This window comes from Ascoidea rubescens, assembly GCF_001661345.1.
Source record: "Ascoidea rubescens DSM 1968 unplaced genomic scaffold ASCRUscaffold_12, whole genome shotgun sequence".
Taxonomy (NCBI): Eukaryota; Fungi; Ascomycota; class Saccharomycetes; order Ascoideales; family Ascoideaceae; genus Ascoidea; species Ascoidea rubescens.
Genome location: NW_017962924.1, coordinates 507494 through 528352, shown reverse-complemented (window position 1 = coordinate 528352; position 20859 = coordinate 507494). Strand labels below are relative to the sequence as shown.

Genomic DNA, 20859 nt, shown 5'->3' with positions numbered 1-20859 from the left:
AAGAACCGAAATCCAAAATTATTATTTGAACCACGAAAGACCAAATCTAGCTCTTTTGTTGAATTGAAATGATTTCTAAACGTTTGAACATTGCTGATGATATCTTCAACCCTCAAACGACAGTAGAATGCTCTGAGTTTGATAATTGACAGACGAAGACCATACTTAGGCTGTCGATCTGCTCCATCTGTTTCTTCAAGAACCACCAAGTTCTCGAATAGACCTGAATAAGCACAGCAGGAAATCGAAGCAAAGGGGGATAACGTCAAAAGCCAGACTTTGTCCTTTGGAATGTAAAAGATAATCTTACTGATGATGTTGAAAGGTAACTTAGACTGAATGTCCATCGTAGTAGCATAATTTTGGAGCCAGAGATGGAGTAACCACTAAAGGAAACAAAAAGTGATAAAAGACTTGAAACAAAATGTTTTTGAAAGCCTGGTATTTAAGGAAAGAAAACGACCTAGGGAGACATAAATTTGGATGAGAGTTTGAATGGATGAAGGGTATTACTAGTACAGAACACTACTTACTAACTACTGAAATTTGGTACTTGTTGTATATCAAAACAAACTGTGAAACTGCGAAACTATTGGGCATTTCTTATTGCAAAAATACCAGTACGATATAATGATAATCTGAGTATTTTGATTATGTTCTCGACATTTGAGCTGTGCTCAACAATAGAGTTGTATGAAAGATCTAGCTCTTCCAACCGCTGAAAAAAGTGTATGTTATTACAATCAAGATCTTGGATATTGTTATCAGACAAGTTCAATTTTTTTAAATTTGGAAACTTCATTGAGTTGAAGCTTTTAAAGTTGTTGATCAAATTGAATGATAGATCTAGATTTCGAACATAGCAATATTCACAACCATTAAAACCGCTATCTTTGTTTTGATATCCAGTATTTGGACTCTCTTTATTCAATATGTCAGTTGTGTCGGCAAGGGATTTAATTAGATTGTGAGATAAATTCAAATCCTTTAAACATTTTGGAAAAAAATTGATGAATGATAAGTTTTCAATTCTACAGTACGATAGATTTATTATCAGCAAATTTTGCATATTATCAAAACTTTTTTGACTGAAAATTAGTATTTTTTCACAAAATTGCAAATCAAAAACCCTTAGATTGTTTAAATGATATAGACATAGCGAGTCAAATACTTTGTTGAAAGGAAGCTCGATTATTTCAATGTTAGGCAATTTTTCAAAAATGAATTTATCCATAGCCTTACCGATCAAATTAGAAGCTAGTTTAAATTTATGTAAACTTGATAAAGCATTAGATAAGCCTGAAATTGATATTTCATTCAAAGATAAATCGAGGGTTTCCAAGTTTTTTAGGTTTTCTAAATTTTCAACTTTTTCAATATCATTTCTAAATAAAATTAATTCTTTCAAGTTTATTAATTCTTCAAGGTTTTCAATTTTGGAAATTTGGTTGCATGACAAATCCAAATTCTCAAGATAAAAAAGCAGGTTGATTCCCACTGGGATTTCTTTGAAACACATCACTTTAAGTTGCAAAACCTCTAAATTTTTTATATTTTCAAAGAAATTTGGTTTAAGAATTGGTTCCAATTTATTTATTTTTCTGCCTTCTATCGTTAAACGCTTTAAATTTTTGAGCTCATCAAATTTCTTGAAATCTCTTGTTTGAATATTTTTGATTTTTAAATATCGTAAATTTAAATGGTTTATGAATGGAAGATCAGATGAAAGAGAAAAATTAAAAGTTAAATATCTTAGGTTGGTAGCAGAAGCCCAAAATTGATTTGCATTTTGATTAGTGATACCATGGAATAACAAAATGCTGGTCAAGTTTAAATTTCTTAGATTAGGTAAACCTTTGAAACAATAAGAGGGAAATTTGGTGAATATGGAATTTTTAAAAGTTACATCAGCCAAAGAAAAATTGATATGATTGAAAAAAGTGAGATTATTAAAATTTCTGATTCCTTCTAAACTGAGTCTTTTCAAATTATTGTAATCACAGTAGTGTAAAATGAAAACATCTAGAAATAGTTCATAGTATGTTGAATTGTATGCAGAAAATAACTGAAAATCAAAATGCTGCAACTCTTTTAGTTTTATATTTTCAGTTTTTAGAAGCTTTATAAATTGAAATTCTGAAGTGATGATCCAACAGTATAGATAATAACATAGATGGTTTGTAAAGCACAAATACTTTTTAAAAACAGAAATATTTTGTTTTAAATCTTTCACAGTAATTCTCAAGTACTCTTCTCCACATATCTTGTGATTTTTGATATCATGTAAAGCAGTTTTAATGCTTCTATCAGAAATCACCTCAATAACTAGCAATTTTTTGAATAATAAAGAAAAACAAAATTCGGCGATTAAAGAGGAAGAAGATAAGCTAAACAACAAAACTTTGTCATTAGCAAGATAATTAATGATGTCGTGAAACAAATGAGCCGGAAGATTTGCAAATATGGAATACATGCTACAAAAGTCTTCGAATATCGTAAAAAACAAGAAAAAAACTAGCTAAAAACCAGCTAAAGAACAGCGAAAAAACATTTGCAATTTAGAAAAGTATCCAAAAATACAATTACAAGAGAAATAGCAATGTGGCTGTTTTAGGAATTAAACACCTACCATTTAGGGTAATCTGAAGTATTATGACCCATTTTCCATTTTTGGTTGATTCAATGTAGAATATCTTTTGAAACCAAAAAGAATTTCCAAAGCAGAAAATTCTCTAAAGAAGTATTGCTTAATCTAGACATAGCGAAGTTTTCTCTTCTGTACTCACCAAGTTGACTTAGGCAGGAGCAAAGAAGAAGAAATGAATAATCACTCGCTCAGCCTTTCACTATTTTTTATCAACTAGAAAATTAGTTATTGTTGAAGCTTATTGCATTTTGAAAAGTTGCTTTTAAGTAAAAAAATACAGTCTTCTATAAAGTGGACATGTTTTGATTGAGAAAAAGCAATCTCTTATCAGAAAAAGAATAAAATATTTTGGAACAAACAAATCAAAAATAGGTTCCTACAGAAAGATGCAGATTGGAGTTTGAAGCAAGTTATTGCTCCTTGGATTGAATTTCTAGAATGTTTTTTTAAAGCTTTAATATCTTTTTTTAATTGATATAGATATAAATACTATTTGAATTTGGTATAAAACGGTCACAGAAATTTTAGAAAAAAGATGTTATCAATAAAGCAGTATGAGAAATAGAATTAAGTCAATCATATCATTTAAAAATGTTATTATAATTCTGTATGAGTTTTATTTTAAATTAATAAACTTGTGAAGAATCAAATTTTATTTAATTTAATTACAAAACACTCGAGCAAATTGGAAATTATCTGACAGTTTTAATTATTTAAAGTTTTTTATAAAAAATTTTAAAATTGCATTCTTTTTCAAATATTGAAGAATTTTTAATTTCAAGTTTGATTTTACAAAATTAACTCCAAGTAAGTTCTTTTTAAGTTCTAAATTGCTACAAAGAATAAAAAGTAACAGAAGCTATTTTCAGTTGAAAAACTAAAACTCTCAATTACATAAAACAAAGCTCAAATAAATATTGGCAGCAAGTTCAATTTATTTAATGAAATGATTAATAAAAAGTATAACCAATATGGTAGTAAGTTTCAAAAAAACAATTTATAATTTCTGAAGACCCATCCATTTTAGCTATCGAGAGAACGAAGCTATTTTTTATTTTATTGAATAAAATTATAATATTTTCATGAGTAAAAGACTGAAAATTGAGTTTGAAAGCATTTGCAGTAATATGCAGATTCTGCATATGATCTATTGTGTTTTATTTTTAGCGCAAAGTTGTTCCGAAATGCGGAATAATCAATTTTGATCTTTTGATTTTGTGTATTTTTGATTCCATATTTTAAATATTCAAAAAAAAAAAACTTGGTGGAAAATGTTTTTTTTTATTGAGTTAAAAATTCTGGATTTGAGACTAAAATACTATTCAAAATTGCACTCTTTAAATAGTAATTTCGATTTTCGCAATTTTTGGTCGAAATCACCTTGAGAAAATATGCTAAGCTGTTGGAGTTCTTTGGATTGATCATGCAAAATAGTTTTTTATTTGTCTCTTTAAACCTTTTAAATACCTTATCAAAAGACTTTTTCAACACCTCTTCTCTTTTTGTTAGCAGAGAACGTTGTTGTGGTGTTAATCTACAATAATCTTCCAAAAATAAGGTGTAAACCATATCACCACTATTTTGTTTTATTCTTTTTAGAATAAAACACGAGCCTCTTAATTGGACCTTGAAATATGTTGCTTTTAAAATAAAATTGACCGGCTTTAACGTCTGGATTTTTCTTTGAGTAATGATCATAAGTCGATTTTTTAGTCTTGAAAACCCTAGACAGTTGTCTGGATTTGGACGACTGACTGCAAATATATTTATGCTATTATTACTATCGTCATCATCATTGTCATTCTGATGATTTTCTTGGGCTTCAGCAGATTGATTAGAATCTTTGGAGTCTTGAGAAGTTTGAAGCATGTTAGAAGTCGAATTTGTATCAAAAGAAAAGTAGTTTATGCTTTCAATTAGATTTTTTAGATTACTGCTATGTCTATCTCTTTTAAACACTTTTTCATTTTCTATGTTCAATTCAACCACTTCGCCAATTCTGATATCAATTGATCTAATTCCTGTGTATTTTCCGGGAAACATTTTTGTTCAGTCAATATTATTAGAGTTAGTTGGAGCGGATTTGGGTATCCTGTTTGAACAAAGCTAAAATAAAACGTAGATAGCAAATTGAAATATTGCCAAACTTTCAAGCAGACTTTATAAAGCAAGGATTTCAAGCTTTTATATGTGATCAAGACCATGGCCGTATAACAGTACAGACCATAAATTGCAAATGTGTTACAACTGTGCTATTCGCGAAAGTTATCATTGCTTTCCTATTGTCGTCTGATGTCCTCTCCAAAAAAGCAATTTCCACGCTGTTTCAATGAAAAAAATGATCTACAACACGAAAGACTCCATGCCAGGCAGCTACCGGATACTTAGACCCAGACCCAGCAGAACCATCGCACAACAGCACTTCACACACCTCTTCCTCACCAACTTGTTCCAGTTGCAGCTGAGGAAAACAGGCTCGGTCTCTTCCGGCCCAGTGCTGTGGGTCTCTGTTTGCTTTGGAATACGTCAAAGAAAAGGCCTGGAGAGGTTCTTTCTCACTACACAATTGCAGTAATGTCCAATCCTCCTGTGTACTTTGTGTCGTTGATAACAAGAGACGTATGTTTGCTGCCTCTAGGCAGTGTTTGGATTGGTCTTCTCCAGTGTTTCGAAGGACCCCAGTACTGACCCATCTCTCTTTTATCTCCAGAATCGCCCACTCCACATCCAATCGTTCTCACCTTTTGGTAACAAGGAGGAAACTGATTTGCCAATTGACAAAGAAAGCAAGGCTGATGCATCTTTGAATAGTGAAACTGGGACTGAAAGCGTAAGCAGTGGCATCAATGACTCGGTAAAAACTACAGAATTGACTGCCAATGCAGACGATTTGGACACTGGCGACAAAGATGATAGTGGTAATAACGCGACTGATATCTTTGGTGAAGAATTGAACACCATTTCTCTCATTCAAGAGAGAAAAGCCAACGAATTTTTAAAATACAACTTCTTATCAAATATGGCTTTGGATATCTTTTTGTCTAATTTTTTTAGCGATTCCTCCTCTAACGACAAAGCTTCTGGCTTTTCTAACAGCAACACTAGCAAATTGTTATTTGTTCAAGATGGTATATCTGTCTATGGTTACGAATCAAATACCGGTTTAAAAATTGTCATTGGAACCTCATCAAATGAAATATCAAACAAAAACTTGGATTTGTTATTTAAAAACATCCACAAGGCTTATTTGGGCTTGATTTGCAATCCATTTCAAAGTTTAGATGAAAAATCTTTAGTAACGTCTAAAAATTTTGAAGCAAAAATTAAATGTATTGTCGATTCTTGGAACGCAAAACAATAAAAAATAAAAAAAGATAAGCTTGAAAAAGCATGAAATTTTGGTTTTTTTTACTACAATATATATAATATATAGATATATAACAGAACTATATTTTTATAAGAAATTTTTAGTGGTTATCAAGAATTGAATGTTTCTTTTTTGTACCAAAAAAGATCTGATTAAAAAAAAGTTTATGAAAAAGAAAAAAAGTTGTTTTTATAATTAAAAAAAAAGACATTTTTCATTTAGGAATCTTAATAAAAAGCTTTAAGATATTAAATTCCCTCTCTGTTTTTAAATTTTTCATCTTAAAATATGTTTATAAAATAATCAAAACAGATATTAACACTTAATTCTTCTGAAACTATTCTGGCCCTAGTTATTTTCCTTCTTTCTCAGCTTCATATTCAATTTCTGTATCCATAACTACTAATGACTCTTCCTTACTTTTATTGTTTCCAAAAAACGATAGTCTTTTCACAAGTGATTTTGCTCCTGATTCTTCATTTTTTTTATTTTTTTCCACTTTTTCCGCTTTACTGGGTTTTTCTTCTTTTTCTACTTCCTTTGAATTATTACTTTCGTTAGACTTGCTAACCTCACTATTGCTTTTATTGCTATGATTAGTTTCTAAATTAATATTTGCAGGCGAGACCGAGTAAACAGTAAAACTAGATGGAGTCACTGCTCTTGGATGATTTGTAGATATTGATCTTCTTGAAATACTTAAGTTTCTCATTCCTTTGGAGAAGTATTTCGAAGTTTTTGATAAAACCAATTTTTCTGGTACATCTGCACTTTTCTCAGAGTTTGGTTCACCATCAGAATTTTTGCTAGCAACTGTTGACAACTTTGTTGGAGATAATGGCCTAACATCCTTATCATTTATCGTACCGCTCAAAACATTTAATGTATTCAATCCCACTTTCATTGGAGAACTACCTCCAGAGTTGTTATTATTATTACTTCCACCAAACAAAAACTTTTTTCGAAAAAATGATGGAGATGATGAAACTGTCGGAGAGTGACCTGCATCTGAACCAATGGCATGATTTACATTAATGCTAGATGAAGAGTCTTTTGATTCTAGCAGTTTAGTAAGAAGTTTGGAATTATGATGAGAAGAACCTGTATGTAGACTTTGCGAATCTGAAGTAGAAGAAAATGCAATACTTGGTGCTTTATCTAAAGTCTTATTCATTGAAGTGTCTGATTCTTTGGCTTCAAACGCACTAGCATCAAGATTATTACCTGGGTTGCTTGGATTAAAACCATGATATCCGGGAACTTTCAAGTTATTAGAGTTCGAATTGAACCCACCTAAACTGTTTATAGAACTTAAGTTTAGATTGTTATTTATATTCATGTTGTTATTTATATTCATGTTGCTGTTTATATTAGCAAAACCGCCAATATTTTTCATTCCACCAATATTCAAGTTTTTGTTAATATTATTTCCAAAATTATTTCCAAAACCATTGTTAAGGTTGATATTTAAAGCCCCCAAACTATGAATTGAGCTCTGATCATTATTTTGGGTTTGAATCAAAGGTGTCGATGTATAACTATTTTTAGAAAGTTTTAAACTCAATTGGTCATCATTTAAATGAAAGTTGGTCCAATCAATCGGTTTATCTGGGATAGAACTGCTTGTAGTTAAGTTATTTAAGATTGATCCTGTTTGAATTGAATAGTTGCTTTGAACGTCAAAGTTATTATTTAAATTTGTTTTTCCACCAATAGTAGGTGAATTTCCCATCATATTATTATTGTTATTGTTATTGTTATTAGCATTATGACTCGAGTTGTTTCCAGCAAAGTTGTTGCTCCAAGGGTCTAAAATACTGTTGAAGTTGAACTGTTTTGCTGAGCTGAATGAAGCAGGATTACTAAAAGCACTCCCAACACTATCAGTCCTATTTCTATTATAATTAAGTTGAGGCACAGGTAAATCGTTACCAAATGGTTGAAGTAAATTCGACTTAGAATCACCATTTATTGAGTTGGCATTAAAAGGAGGTGAAATTGTGCTACCAAAAAAACCATTAAAAGAGCCAGCTTTTCCACTATGATCGATACTATCAAGAGAACTTTGTTGTGGTTTATGCTTTTTGTCAAATTTGAAAAACCTGCTCCCACGGGTTGTATTGTCATTAATATTATGATTAAGTAATAAATGAGAGTTGGTATCGTCTTTATGTTCATCAAGTTTGTTTCCTCTCCCAAAATTAAAAACATTAGAAAGTTTTTTGGGAGAAAGTACAGCAGATATGGATTGATGAGTTTGAGACTGCAGCTCTTGTTCTTGGGGATCGTTTGATAATGATCCTAACAATGATGAAGAGGTCACTGGATTCAAGGAAGTGTAGGAGAGTTTGTCTGTCAATAGATTAGGACCCGAAATAGCGCTGCTATGTGATAATATTGGGTTAATATAATTATGAGATTCATAACCAAGTGATGGTCTTGAAGGAGATCCAGCTGTTTCAGGAAGAATTGATGCAGATATAGAGTGGCCTTGTTGGCTGATGCTGTTGTTACGACCACTGAAAATACTTCTTACAGAAGGGGCAACATTCGCGTTATCAAAAGAGTTCAATCCCAATAAAGATGTATTTGCTAACAAAGGCGAGTTATTATTATTATTATTATTATTATTGTTGTTGTTGTTGTTTTTATTATTGTTGCTATTAAACAATGAAAGCTTGGAGTTTATTCTGTGCAATGGAGTTCCAGTGTTAGCAAAATGATGCTGGGAAATACTATCATCAAAGTTAAAACTCAAATCTTCTGCTTTCATCGTGTTAATTCTATACTCTTTCATACTTGAAATTAGACCTTCATTTAGCTCTTCAGCTTCAATAATACTTGAAGGTAACATCATGTTAACAGTTGGTGAGTGAACAGACTCTTGTTGCAACTGATTAGATAAAAGCAGTTTATTTACATTGATTACCAAATCAGGTTTGGTGCTATCAGGAGATGGTTTGTTAGAAGACTGGGCACTACTACTTCCTGTAGTTAAGTTATTCGATTTAGAAGAATAATTAAATGGCTGATTGTTTTGGTTAAAATTAAGGTTTGGTTGAATTTGATTTTGGTTATTAGTTTGTTGAAAAGGTGAAAAATATGAATTTTGGTTGATTTGTTGATTAGAATTATAACTAAGTTTCTGATCATTATTTAATGGAGGAGTGATATTAAAAGAAAGAGGAATATTTTTATTTATGCCAGAAGAAATTTCATTATTGTTCATATTAGACATGACATTGTTATTATTGTTATTATTTAAATTTTTAATAGAATTGAAACTGTTAGAATTTATTAAATGATTGGTGTTGTTAAAACTGTTGAAATTATTAATATTATTATTGTTAATACCGTTTAAACCACTTATGTTTCCTATACTATCAGAGTTGGTGATTTCATCATTTTTAATATTAATATTATTATTAATACTATTATTAATACTATTATTAAAATTGTGGTTTACTGAAAAACTATTGCCCAAGTTCAAATTTCCAGAGTTTTGAAGAGTGTTGTGGTTTAAGTTTTGCAAGTTTTGAATATCATTAATGTTATGAGTAAAACTGTTATTAGCATTGTTAATATTATTGACATTTGATATTGCATTGATGCTGTTTAGATTATTTAGATTATTCAAGTTATTAATATTGCTTATATTAGTAATGTTGTTGATATTGTTGATGCTATTCATATTATTGATGCTATTGATACTGTTTATACTATTGATAGTACTTAAATTGCTGATAGTATTCATATTTCCTATACTTCCCATATTATTAAGATTGTTAATATTGTTATTATTATTGATATTATTAAGGTTGTTGTTATTGATATTATTGAGATTGTTGTTAGTAATGAGATTACTGATACTATTGATATTGCCAATATTGGTAAGATTGTTGAGACCATTCATGCTATTGGTGCTACTCATTCCATTTGGGTTGTTTATAGAATTTATATTATTGAAGCTATTACTATGAACGATACCATTGATATTGTTAGTGTTAGTGTTGATAACATTTGTATCATTGTTGGGGGTTATGATGATATTGTTGTTTGAAATAAGAATGTTAGCACTCTTCTTTCTACTGATATTTTTTTTATTGTTAATAATTGATTCATTAATATCGTTAACATTGATAATATTTGTATGATTTTGAAGATTAAATTCCAATAACTCCAATTCTTTTTTGATTTTATCATGCTTTTCGTAAGTTTTCTTTGAGCCGATTCGAGTAGATTGTTCTTTAGCTCTCCATTCACCTTCAAGTTTTAAGTCAAGATTAAAATTGTCAGTTATTTCCTTTTCAAAATCTGGATTTAATTCGCCTAACTGTTTCATTAGCTTTTCATTTAAATATCCTGATTTTTTCTCCTTTTGATTTAATTTATCAAATATTTCAAAATATCTATCTTTATTTAAATCTAGTTTTTTTTTGTTTTGTAAGATTTTTTTATTTTCAGAGTCTATAGTAGAAATATCGTTTTTAGTATTTAGGATTGATAATTTTAAATCTGTTATTTTGAAATTCAAATCTGAAATTAGATTTGGTTTACTTGAAAGAATAGATTTTTCAAAATCCTTAAATTGAACTAATTTTTCAGCCCAATTTTGGATATCATTTTCCATTTTTTCAATGTAGTTTAATTTTTTTGCAATTGAATTTCTCAATTTCTCTATATGAATTCTTTTTTTTCGTTGAGAGTCTTCCAAAGAATTAAAAGTAGCTCTTAGTTGATTTCGCTGGTCGTCTTCCAATTTTTTACGTTTTTTCAACGATTCTCTTTCATCAATAAGGATTGATTTCTTTTCATTGTAGTCATCATTCACAGATTTTAGTTGATCATAAATTATAGCCAATTGATCTTGTCTATTCATTAATTGAGCTTTTAGTTCTTCTAAATCTGTAATTTCAAACTCGTTATTATTATCGTTTGGATTTGAGTTCTTTAGGGTATTTGATCTTGACCTTGAATTGCCCAGGTTGAATGTTCTTCTATGTTTGATTAGGTTACCATTATTGTTCGTAAGATAGTCTAATATGTTGTCTGGGTTTTGTAGAATGGGATTTGACATTGCAAGAGATAGCTCATTACTATTCGAGTTGAAATTATTGAACAAGTTAACAAAGTCTAGGTTATTTATTGAGTTAGCATTTAAATTTAAACTTGGATTGTTAAGAAGGCTGTTGTTGTTATTAGTTGTATTGTTGGTATTGTCATTTTTAATATCAGTTAGATAAATATTTTCATTATCAGAATTTCTTGTTTTGACATAAACAGGGAAACTTCTAGATTTGAAGTTTGATGGAGAAATTGATATTATATCAATTTGGTAATGAAAATTTGATTGCAAATTTGATAAGATGCAATCTGTTTGGTTTGAATTTAGTTTGTAAACCAAGATGCCATTTAGATAAACATAGTAAGAGTTTTTATTTTGTAGATTATTTATAATTGAATCAAGATTAGAACTGGAATTAGTGCTGTTGTTGTTTGAATTTATATTTGCTGATGAAGTTGTGTTTGCATTTGCATTTATGTTCACAGCTGAATTTGAATTTGAAGTTATTATTGAGTTTGAGGGATTTGCAGGAGTGGTGGTGGTTGTTGTCGTTATTACGTTATTTGGAATTGACCAGTGAAGGTGGACCTTGGATGAAGTGATTTTATCAATTGAAACCTTTGGAGCCTTGGGAATATCAATATTTAAAATTTGAATCAAGTCTATAATTGGAGTATTCAACAAAGTATAGGAACGATAAATCAACCAAAAAATAGCCAACAATATGACAATAAAGGACCAAAGCATGATTGGAAAATACCACTATACCACTGCTACACTGTTACTGTTATATTTTTCTCAAAATTATTGCCAAAGAAATAAGCCAATTGTTGGATATCATATAGTTGGCATGAATAAGAGCATCAAAGAGTGTGAAATGTTGGAATAAAAGCGTCAGGCAGAGTCGAATTGGCAAGAATAGCTGGGGACGTGAACGCAACGGAAAATAAAAATGTCTGGCTGTTTCTGAGGGCAGTGTTGGAGCTGTAGAAAACGCTGCTTTTGTTGTTTGGCTTTCCTCTGCTTTCTCCTGTTCTTTTGCTTCTTCTCTTTGTTTTCCTCTTGCTCAGTTTTTGACACAGCTCCAGAAATTCCCCAAAAAGCCCAAATCAAAAGAGGAAACGGATCCGTACTACTGGTTGCACAACCGCTTAAACCCCTGCATGGGGTTTATGCACTACCAGACCGCAGATCAGATGTTAAACAACACAAGCGGGGTCTGCTTGCGTCCGCCACAATGGCCGTTGAACTGAACGCAGTCTCCAGCGCCATGGATCCATCCAAAGCGGTGGTTTTCTTATTTGCCATGCCTCTACTGCTGTTTCTGCTGTTTCTGCTGAACATGAGGAAGCACCGTAGATGGTAATGGTAGCACTGAAAGATGCCTCCTCTCACTGACGATATCTATCAGGCCGCTGTTCAAAGACCCGCCCGTTTCAAGAATCCCAAGTGGAAGACTCCCTACAGACGACATAAACCATTGCGACAACTTCTCTCAGATGAGCAGAAGAGATTGAACAATACTGATGTTGATAATAAAGATGGCACCAATGGCAATGCTCGAAAGGATTTCAACCAGGTCACCTACTTTAGTCTAGATGCCTATCCTTCACTAAAACCAAGAAAGCATTACTGTGATATAACTGGCTTAAAAGGCAACTACAAGACACCAAATAATGGGTTAAGATATTATAATGTAGAGGTTTATAACGATGTTATCAAGACGATGACTAGTGGTGTCGACCAGCAATATCTTGAATTAAGAAATGCCAATATTGTTTTGAAATAGTATAAAATTAAAATTAAAATTAAAATTAAAATTACCTATATAATTACCTATGTATTTTGATTTATAGAACCGATTATATCACTATAATTTTCATCAAAAATAAATTAACTTTAACTTTCCAAAATAGCAAGAAATAACCATTTTCTGTCATCTTTCTGTTAGAATGCAGACAGAATAATCAAATAAAATCACTAGAATAACAACGAAAAAAAGAAAGAGAAAAAGTAAAAAACAAAAAATTGACAAGAAAAATTAAAATAACTAAAAAACTAAAAAACTAAAATAAAAACAATCAAATAACTTAAATACTATTTAGAAAAACAAAAGGAAAAATTAAATAACTGAGAAAAAATTCAAAAATATAGATAACAAAATAGATAAAACATAGGAAAATATAGGAAAAACGTAGAAAACAATTAAATTTAAAGCTGAGAACTCACACTCCTAAAAAAAAAATAACAAGTATCCATGCTAACATTTTAGTTATATGATTTAAAAAGTCTTTTTATCAATCAATCAATCAATTAAATAACCCATCAAAATTAAGTGTTGAAGCAAATGGGGTTTTGAAATCCTCTCCTAAATCCAATTTATAGTCTAAATGAATATTAGTCAATTCTTCAATTTCTTTCTGCTCCATTTTTTCTTTTTCTTTCATTTTGGCTTCTTCTTCTTCTTTTCTAATTCTTTCCATTTCGATCATATAAGGATCCAATGATTTAGATGGATTCTTCTGATCTAGTGTTAATAACTGCAATTTTTTTGAATAGTCGGTTTTTATTGACATTTTGCTGCTACCCGTTTGTGTATTATCATCTTCTTTATTGTCAAAAGTGTTTAACATTGATGATGCGCTTCTTTTAGCTTTATATTGTTCTTTTCCCATTTGTTTATGATAATTCGATTTACTATCGCTATCGCTATTATTATAAACATTTAATGTGGTATTATTGTTGTTAATATCAATCGTTGAATTATTGCTAGCCAATGTAAATGCATTTGAGGTTGGTGTGAATGCCAATTCTGAATTTGGAATTGTTGGTAATAATAATAAATCGTTTGATAGCGATGATTGATCCAACTGACTAACAATGCTTCTACTATCACCATTGTTATTCTCATTCTTACTAATATTGTTGACATTCTCGTTTTTATTACTAAAATGATTCATAGTCAAGTCGCCTTCATTTTCATGATCACCAACTGTATTATTTAAGCTTAATTTACTTTGCATTTTCTTAAATTTATTAATTGATTTGTTGAAAAATTTTCCTCCTTTCTTATACTTGAGTTTCGATTCAGCGTCAAAAATACTTCTAATATCACTGTTTCTAGTTCTAATACTGTGATTAATACTGGCATTATCATTGTTATTATGATTATGAACATGATTATAAACATGATTATGACTGAAATTATTGATACTACCCATTATATCGAAAGATAGCTTTCTATGAATATCTAATGACAATTTGCTATTACTTTTTGAAAAATGATTATCACCATTGTTGTGATTGTTATTGTTATTATTGTTGTTATTATTGTTAATAGTATTACTGTTATGATTATTGTTATGATAATTATTATTAAAATTTAAAAAATCAGTTGTAGAAATTGACTGGTTATCATTGATTGAAATATTTTCAATGTTAGAATTTGTAATATCTAATTTATTTTTATTTTTAAATTTAGTTTTATTTCTTGATTTATTTTTGATTTTAATTTTAATTCTATTTTGGTTTTTAATGAGTTTCTCCTTCTTGATCAATTTTTCCTGTTGTTTTAACTTTTCTTTCTCCTTTTGTTTGTTTTCTTTTTCATTCATTAATATTCTTGTATTGATAATATCTGTATAAGGATTATCGTACACTAAATTTTTAGTTTGGTTTATATAATTTAGTAAATCGGAGCTATTTTCATTTTCATTATTTTTGGGTTCGTAAGTAAATTTTGTGTTATTAATTCTAGAATTATTATTGACAAATCCGTTAGAATTTATCATTGGCGAAGATATCGATGTATTATTATTTATATTGTGATTTATTTTTCCATTTAAATTTTGAGCCAGATTGAGATTAAGGTTGAGATTAATATTAAGATTTGTTTCTAAAGTGAAGCTTCTATTTCTATTAGTATTTATGTTATCGATATTGAGATTATTGCTATCGCTATTAGCATTGTTGTTATTGATATTATCACCATTATTAATGTTATTATCATTATTGTTAGTGTTATTAGTATTGCCATAGCGCCGAATTGTCGAGTTATTTAAAAAAGTATTTGTCAAATCAAAAAACAGTTGACTTGTGTTTAGATTGTAAATTTGATTGTTATTGCTTTGTAAAGGGTCAAGTGTCATGGAATGACTTTGATTGTTAGAATTATCATCATTGTTGTTATTAGAAATATTATTTGTGTTATTATTAGAAATATTATTTGTGTTATTATTGGAAATGTTATTTGTAGTGTTATTATTATTGTTATTTTGCATATTTATTATTAAATTTTCATCATGAAAAATATCAAATTGGTCATTTTTATGATCAATTGACTGGGTGACGCTAATAATTTGATTATTATTTTGAGTTTTAATTTGAGTTTCTTTATCGTTATCGTTATCATTACTGATTTCATTATCATTTTCATCTTCTGCAAAATTCTGTTGATTATTATTATTATTATTATTATTATTGTTGTTGTTGTTGTTGTTATTATTATTATTATTATTGTTGTTGTTATTATTATGATTGTTGTTATTAATTGTAATGGTATTCCCAGTATTGTTGGTATTAATTTTATAGGAGTTTAAGTTGATTAAATCGATAATGTCATCGATATTCCTTTCGGAATATCTTAGACAATTTTCAGCTAAGAATTTATAGTAATAATTGCCGTATTCCAATTTAAAAGATTTTTTTTTAATAAAGATAAAAGGTCTGAAATCATCATCTATATTATTTAGATCATAGTTATTAATTCTGTCTCTTGAACAAAGATTGTTGATATAATTTAGGGAATTTTCATCTTTTATGATGATTTGGTTTAATAGACCAATTTGTTTAAAGAAGTTTCCAACGGCGGTTTCTGATTCTAGATATGAAGGTAGATAATCATCGTCATATTCATCACTGTAGGTATTTTGTTTATTAATGTCGTTATCAGAGGGTTGGTTGGATATAGTATAATTGGATGTGGTATCATTGGATAAGATGTTTATGTTTGAGTTATTATTGGAGGTGTTTGTGTAATTGATTAAATCTGTGGATAAATTTTTGTTGTAGTAGTTGCTTATTGAGAATTGGATTTTAGGATCTAAAGAGTGAAAGAAAAGATCATTACCAATTTCTATACTTGAGTAATCATTTTTATTTGTGTTGTTTGCAGTGGCATTATTGTATTGACGATTCGGTTTAATAGATTTAATTGGTAAATTGTTTGCTACACAGTGAGAATATCTTATTGCTGAGATTAGGGAAGCAATATTTGATATTCTTTTTTTTGAGTTTGAGTTTAGTTCAATGATTGAGTTGTTATAGATGAAGTTGTTATTAATAAAAATAGGAATGGGAAAGATTATTGAGACGTTGTAACTTAGTTTTTTGAGATTAATGTTGTAAAATTTTTCAATATGGCATTTTTTAATTTTGTTTATTGATATGGTGAAGGAGTAGTTAATCTTGGGAGTTTTTGAGTTCAAGTAAGGAATGATGATGATTCTTAGAGTTGTTAGGTATAGTAGACAAAATTGGTAACTTTTTAAATTTTGGTTTAATTTTACGTTGTCGTTCTCGATATTGGAACTATGGTTAGTATTAGAAGAATGATTATTATCGTTGCTGTTGTTATTGTTATTGTTATTGTTATTATTATTAGTAGTGGTAGTAGTGGTAGTAGCAGTGGTAGGATTATAGTTATCGTCCAATTCAAAATCATCATTTGATAATTTTTGATAAAATTTTATCAAGTTTGAATATTGAATTGACAATGAATCGATGTCTAATAGAATATCAAAAAAACAGTTTGTGATAGGAGTTAGCTTCAAGATAAGCTCATTTGGATATAAAATTGGTTTGGGAATAACCATTTGTTGAGAGGTGTTAGTTGATAAAATTGCATTACTCAGATTGTTTAGAATTGGATTTGAAGCTAGATTTTGGTTTGAGGATGATGGATTATCAAAATGAATTTGATTTTGGAAATTATCCTGAAAGGAATGAATATTGACAGTATTCATATTGTTGTAATTATCTGGACTGTTGTTTAGATCGTTGTTTGGACTATTGTTGGGATTATTTGAAGTGAATGTAGATGAATTTAGGAGCAAGTTGGATGAAGTTGATAAATTGGAGGAGTTAGCGTTAGTTAGAGTAGCAGTTGTAGATATAAAAGAAAGAAGAACAGAAGACACAACAGCGACGTCTTGAGTAGGGAAGTTGAGATGTTAATAGCTCGATCAAACGAGTGGATGGTTTAAGGAAAGTAGAAAGTTGGATAGTGTTGCAGACAAAACAAAAGAACGACAGACTCAGCGAAGACTCCAGGCAACAATAACCACCTTGACAAAACGCAACACACCAGCACCAGCACAGCAGAAGACCCACGAGCACCAGCAACACGAGCAGCACGAGCAGATGAAGCAGCAGAAGCAGAGGCAGCACACGATGAGCCCTCCTCGTTATATCTGAGATTTGGCAGTTGCCTTGTTGGAAAACCCGCGCCGGTGGGAGCTGCAGGATAGCGCGGTGAGATACACACAGACATCGTAGACAGCGTGCATAAGCATATGCACCCCTTCAGAACCCGCGACGCGGTTCGGCCGAAGCGCGCCGTGCTGCTGGCGAGTAGGGCTTTGAATAGGTTCCAAATAGGGCTCTTGCGAAGTAACAGATCAGTGTTTAAGACCAACCCAAAAGAGACACTGATATAATCACTCTTGTTGAAGCCACCAGGTTTTGCACAGCTTCGACATGAACTTCATAACTAAGGCCTTTTCGTCTGGCTTTACCTCTGGCAGGTCCATTCCCTACTCCTTTGACGACAAGATCCACTCCCAAAACGTCTCTAGCAATGTGTTTTACTCGCTTTTCAACTCCACAAAGAAGGACTTTTCCAGCACTGAAAACCACCCCAACGAATACTCGATATTCGAGTTCAATATCAACGATTCGGAGTATGCCAGCACTGGTGCTGCTAGCGACAACGCAAGATATCTCTCTTTGATCAAAAACTCGGCTTTGAAATTGAAAACAATAAAATTGCCTGGCATCATCAAGATTCACGATTTTTTTGAGTTTGATAACTCAAACAACTTATTCATAGTAACTGAAAGAGTGACTCCACTATCAGACCTATTCAATAAGAATGCCAATAATAGTGATAACAGTAATGATACCAAAACCCATTTGTCAATTGATGAACTAGTTTTCTCAATTAATAACCTTTCAAACTCCTTGAAATTCATTAATAATGAAGCAAGCTCGGTCCATGGAAACATTTTCCCAAATTCAATCTATATAGACCAATCTGGTGTATTCAAGCTATTTGGCTTTGAACTCTTGTCAAACTTGAATGATTCTCCCAATAGTCCCTCATTTGCATTTAATACTTATAATTCCAACTTGATTTACAAAAATTATAATCTTCATGACACCTCTTCAAATCAAAATTATAAAATTATACTACCACCTGAAATAACCAACAATAACTTTACCAATACCAATAACAAAAACTTTTACTTGAAAATCGATTCTTATCTCTTTGGTATTCTCATCTTGAACCTAATATCTTATAACTCTTCTTCATTATCTCATCAACTAAACAGCCTCCCAATCAACCCTTCCATAAACCAATTCTCAAACTTAATCAACTCAATTAATCTTCATTACAGTAAAAAATTTCCCAGTTTATTCCTAAATAACTTGAAAGGTTTATTAAACCCAATTCAAAATTCAAGATTACTAATATCAAAATTCTTTCAATCAAATAACAACTCCCCCTTTTTCAATTCAAACCTATTGATATCAAACCATAACAACTTGAACCTATTGAACATCGATCTATTCAATAACCTAGATCTTTTATACAACTATTTAAATTCTTTACAAAATTTAATAGGCTCAAATAAACCAACATCAGATAAAAATGAATCAGTTTTCTTACTCCAATCTAGATACATCCCCTACAAATTATTACCTGATTTAATTCATATTTTCAATCTCTACAACTCAAGCAAATCAATTAATCAAGAAAATGACACAATCAAACCCATAATCTTATACTATATTCTTTATTATTCAAACTACTTGAAAAAAATCAACGAATCTTATTATCAATTTTTAATTGCTCCTTTCATTTTATTATGCTTCAACTCAAATAATAGACTAATTCGAGCAACTCTATTAACTTCTTTAAAATTCTACATCAATGATTTAAATAAATCAGATATCTCAAACAAAGTTTTCAATAACTTAATCAAAGGTTTTTCTGATACAAACGAAACAATCAGAAATGAAACCCTTAAATCAACTCTTCACATCTTACCAACTTTATCCATTAAACAAATCAATAACGATTTACTAAAATACTTGGCCAAACTACAAAATGATAATAACCTAACCATAAAGATCAACACCATTTTGATCTTAGAAAAAATCTCCCTATTTCTAATTGACGACAATAAAAACACTTCTCAATCGACTTTAACCTCTTTTCAAAATATCCTAATAATAGCATTTAATAAATCAATTAACGACACTTCCTCAAATAAATTTCTAATTAAAATATCAACTCTAAATTCCCTTAAAAATTGTCTACTCTTTTTTGACCCTGTAATTTGCTGTTCAAAGATTTTATCACTAATTGCTCCTTTATTATTAGATAATAACCATAAAATTAGAAATTTTGCAAATGAAATATTTAACTTGTATTTGAATAAAATTAATGAAAAAGTGAAATTACTAGATCAAAAAGATGAAAGACTTATCAATGAAGATAAAACTCTTCATAATGACTATTATGAGTTAAATGGAATTAAATACGTTCCTGGCGAATTTTTAGAATTACCTCCACCAGTTATTGATCAAGATAATCTCAATAATAATGAATTTAATAACAACATTAACGATATAAATATCAAAAAAATTAGTAATAACAACAATATTAACATTGGAAGTAATGCAATGGTAGATACAAACGCTCTTAACAATAACAGTGATAATGGTGTTTATAATATAACAAATGGATTATCAAATTTTGGTTTTAATTTAGCGGTTGGAGCAATTAATAAATTGACTGAAAAGACCATTAATGGGGAATTAAATAGAGATTTAACACCAACTCCATCAGATGTTCACTTGTCATTAAGTAATCCTTCAAAGCCCAATTTATCAATTAACAGCACTACCACTAATACTAAATCTAATCTTAATAGTAATAGTAATAGTAATTTTAATAATAAGTTTGATTTTAATAATCACTTAAACAACGATAATACAATCAAGGGTGATAGCAATGATAAATATGATTATGATCTGGACCTTGATTTGGATATATTGGATTATAATACTACTGCAATTACTACTCATAAACATACCAATAAGGACAGTGACTTTAATGCTAATCTTTTTAGCAATAACAAGACAAAGAGTATTGTTAAACAAAAAGATATTGTAATTGACTCCACTGATTTATGGGGAGGTTTTGATGATTTTTTAGATGAAGATGTTAAAAGCGAGGGTAAATCAATTAGGAAACCGATTTTTGGTTCCAGTTTAACTAGAAACAAAAACAATATAACATTCGGTTCAGTCAATCGAAAACCAATTGTATCTAAAAAGCCAAGTCACAGTCAATTTAATGAAGCAAGAAGCTCAAATAATTCCATAAATTCTACTAACATTAATACAAGAAAAAAGGGATTGCAATTGAAGAAGACTAATAAATTACAAACCAAGATTCAAAATGATGGATGGGGAGATAATTGGTAACTTGGT

At 30.0% G+C, this 20859-nt stretch overlaps 7 protein-coding genes across 7 annotated transcripts; 3 read left to right on the top strand and 4 right to left on the bottom strand.

Annotated features, from left to right (window-relative positions):
* Window positions 1-589: 589 nt before the first annotated feature.
* ASCRUDRAFT_9536 (L domain-like protein) lies at window positions 590-2473 on the bottom strand (the record flags this gene model as incomplete). Its single annotated transcript, XM_020195176.1, has 1 exon — window positions 590-2473. One exon carries the CDS (start codon window positions 2471-2473, stop codon window positions 590-592), a length of 1884 nt encoding a protein of 627 aa, XP_020045804.1.
* Window positions 2474-3624: 1151 nt separating this feature from the next.
* ASCRUDRAFT_77221 (uncharacterized protein) lies at window positions 3625-5094 on the bottom strand. Its single transcript, XM_020193775.1, has one exon. It carries the CDS (start codon window positions 4688-4690, stop codon window positions 3929-3931), a length of 762 nt encoding a protein of 253 aa, XP_020045803.1. The 5' UTR covers window positions 4691-5094; the 3' UTR covers window positions 3625-3928.
* A 13-nt stretch (window positions 5095-5107) lies between these two features.
* On the top strand, window positions 5108-6021 carry TCA17 (Tca17p). The gene is made up of 2 exons (XM_020193774.1): window positions 5108-5266; window positions 5358-6021. Exons 1-2 carry the CDS (start codon window positions 5222-5224, stop codon window positions 6006-6008), a joined length of 696 nt encoding a protein of 231 aa, XP_020045802.1. The 5' UTR covers window positions 5108-5221; the 3' UTR covers window positions 6009-6021.
* Window positions 6022-6125: 104 nt separating this feature from the next.
* On the bottom strand, window positions 6126-12108 carry GTA1 (Gta1p). The gene has a single exon (XM_020193773.1). It carries the CDS (start codon window positions 11824-11826, stop codon window positions 6367-6369), a length of 5460 nt encoding a protein of 1819 aa, XP_020045801.1. The 5' UTR covers window positions 11827-12108; the 3' UTR covers window positions 6126-6366.
* Window positions 12109-12460: 352 nt separating this feature from the next.
* IES6 (Ies6p) lies at window positions 12461-12868 on the top strand (the record flags this gene model as incomplete). The annotated part of the gene is made up of 1 exon (XM_020191996.1): window positions 12461-12868. The coding sequence occupies one exon, from the start codon at window positions 12461-12463 to the stop codon at window positions 12866-12868; it is 408 nt and encodes a 135-aa protein (XP_020045800.1).
* A 246-nt stretch (window positions 12869-13114) lies between these two features.
* ASCRUDRAFT_77216 (uncharacterized protein) lies at window positions 13115-17437 on the bottom strand. Its single transcript, XM_020193772.1, has one exon. It carries the CDS (start codon window positions 17100-17102, stop codon window positions 13389-13391), a length of 3714 nt encoding a protein of 1237 aa, XP_020045799.1. The 5' UTR covers window positions 17103-17437; the 3' UTR covers window positions 13115-13388.
* Window positions 17438-17835: 398 nt separating this feature from the next.
* Window positions 17836-20853, top strand: CEX1 (COPI-interacting protein CEX1; the record flags this gene model as incomplete). Its single annotated transcript, XM_020195175.1, has 1 exon — window positions 17836-20853. One exon carries the CDS (start codon window positions 17836-17838, stop codon window positions 20851-20853), a length of 3018 nt encoding a protein of 1005 aa, XP_020045798.1.
* Window positions 20854-20859: the final 6 nt, after the last annotated feature.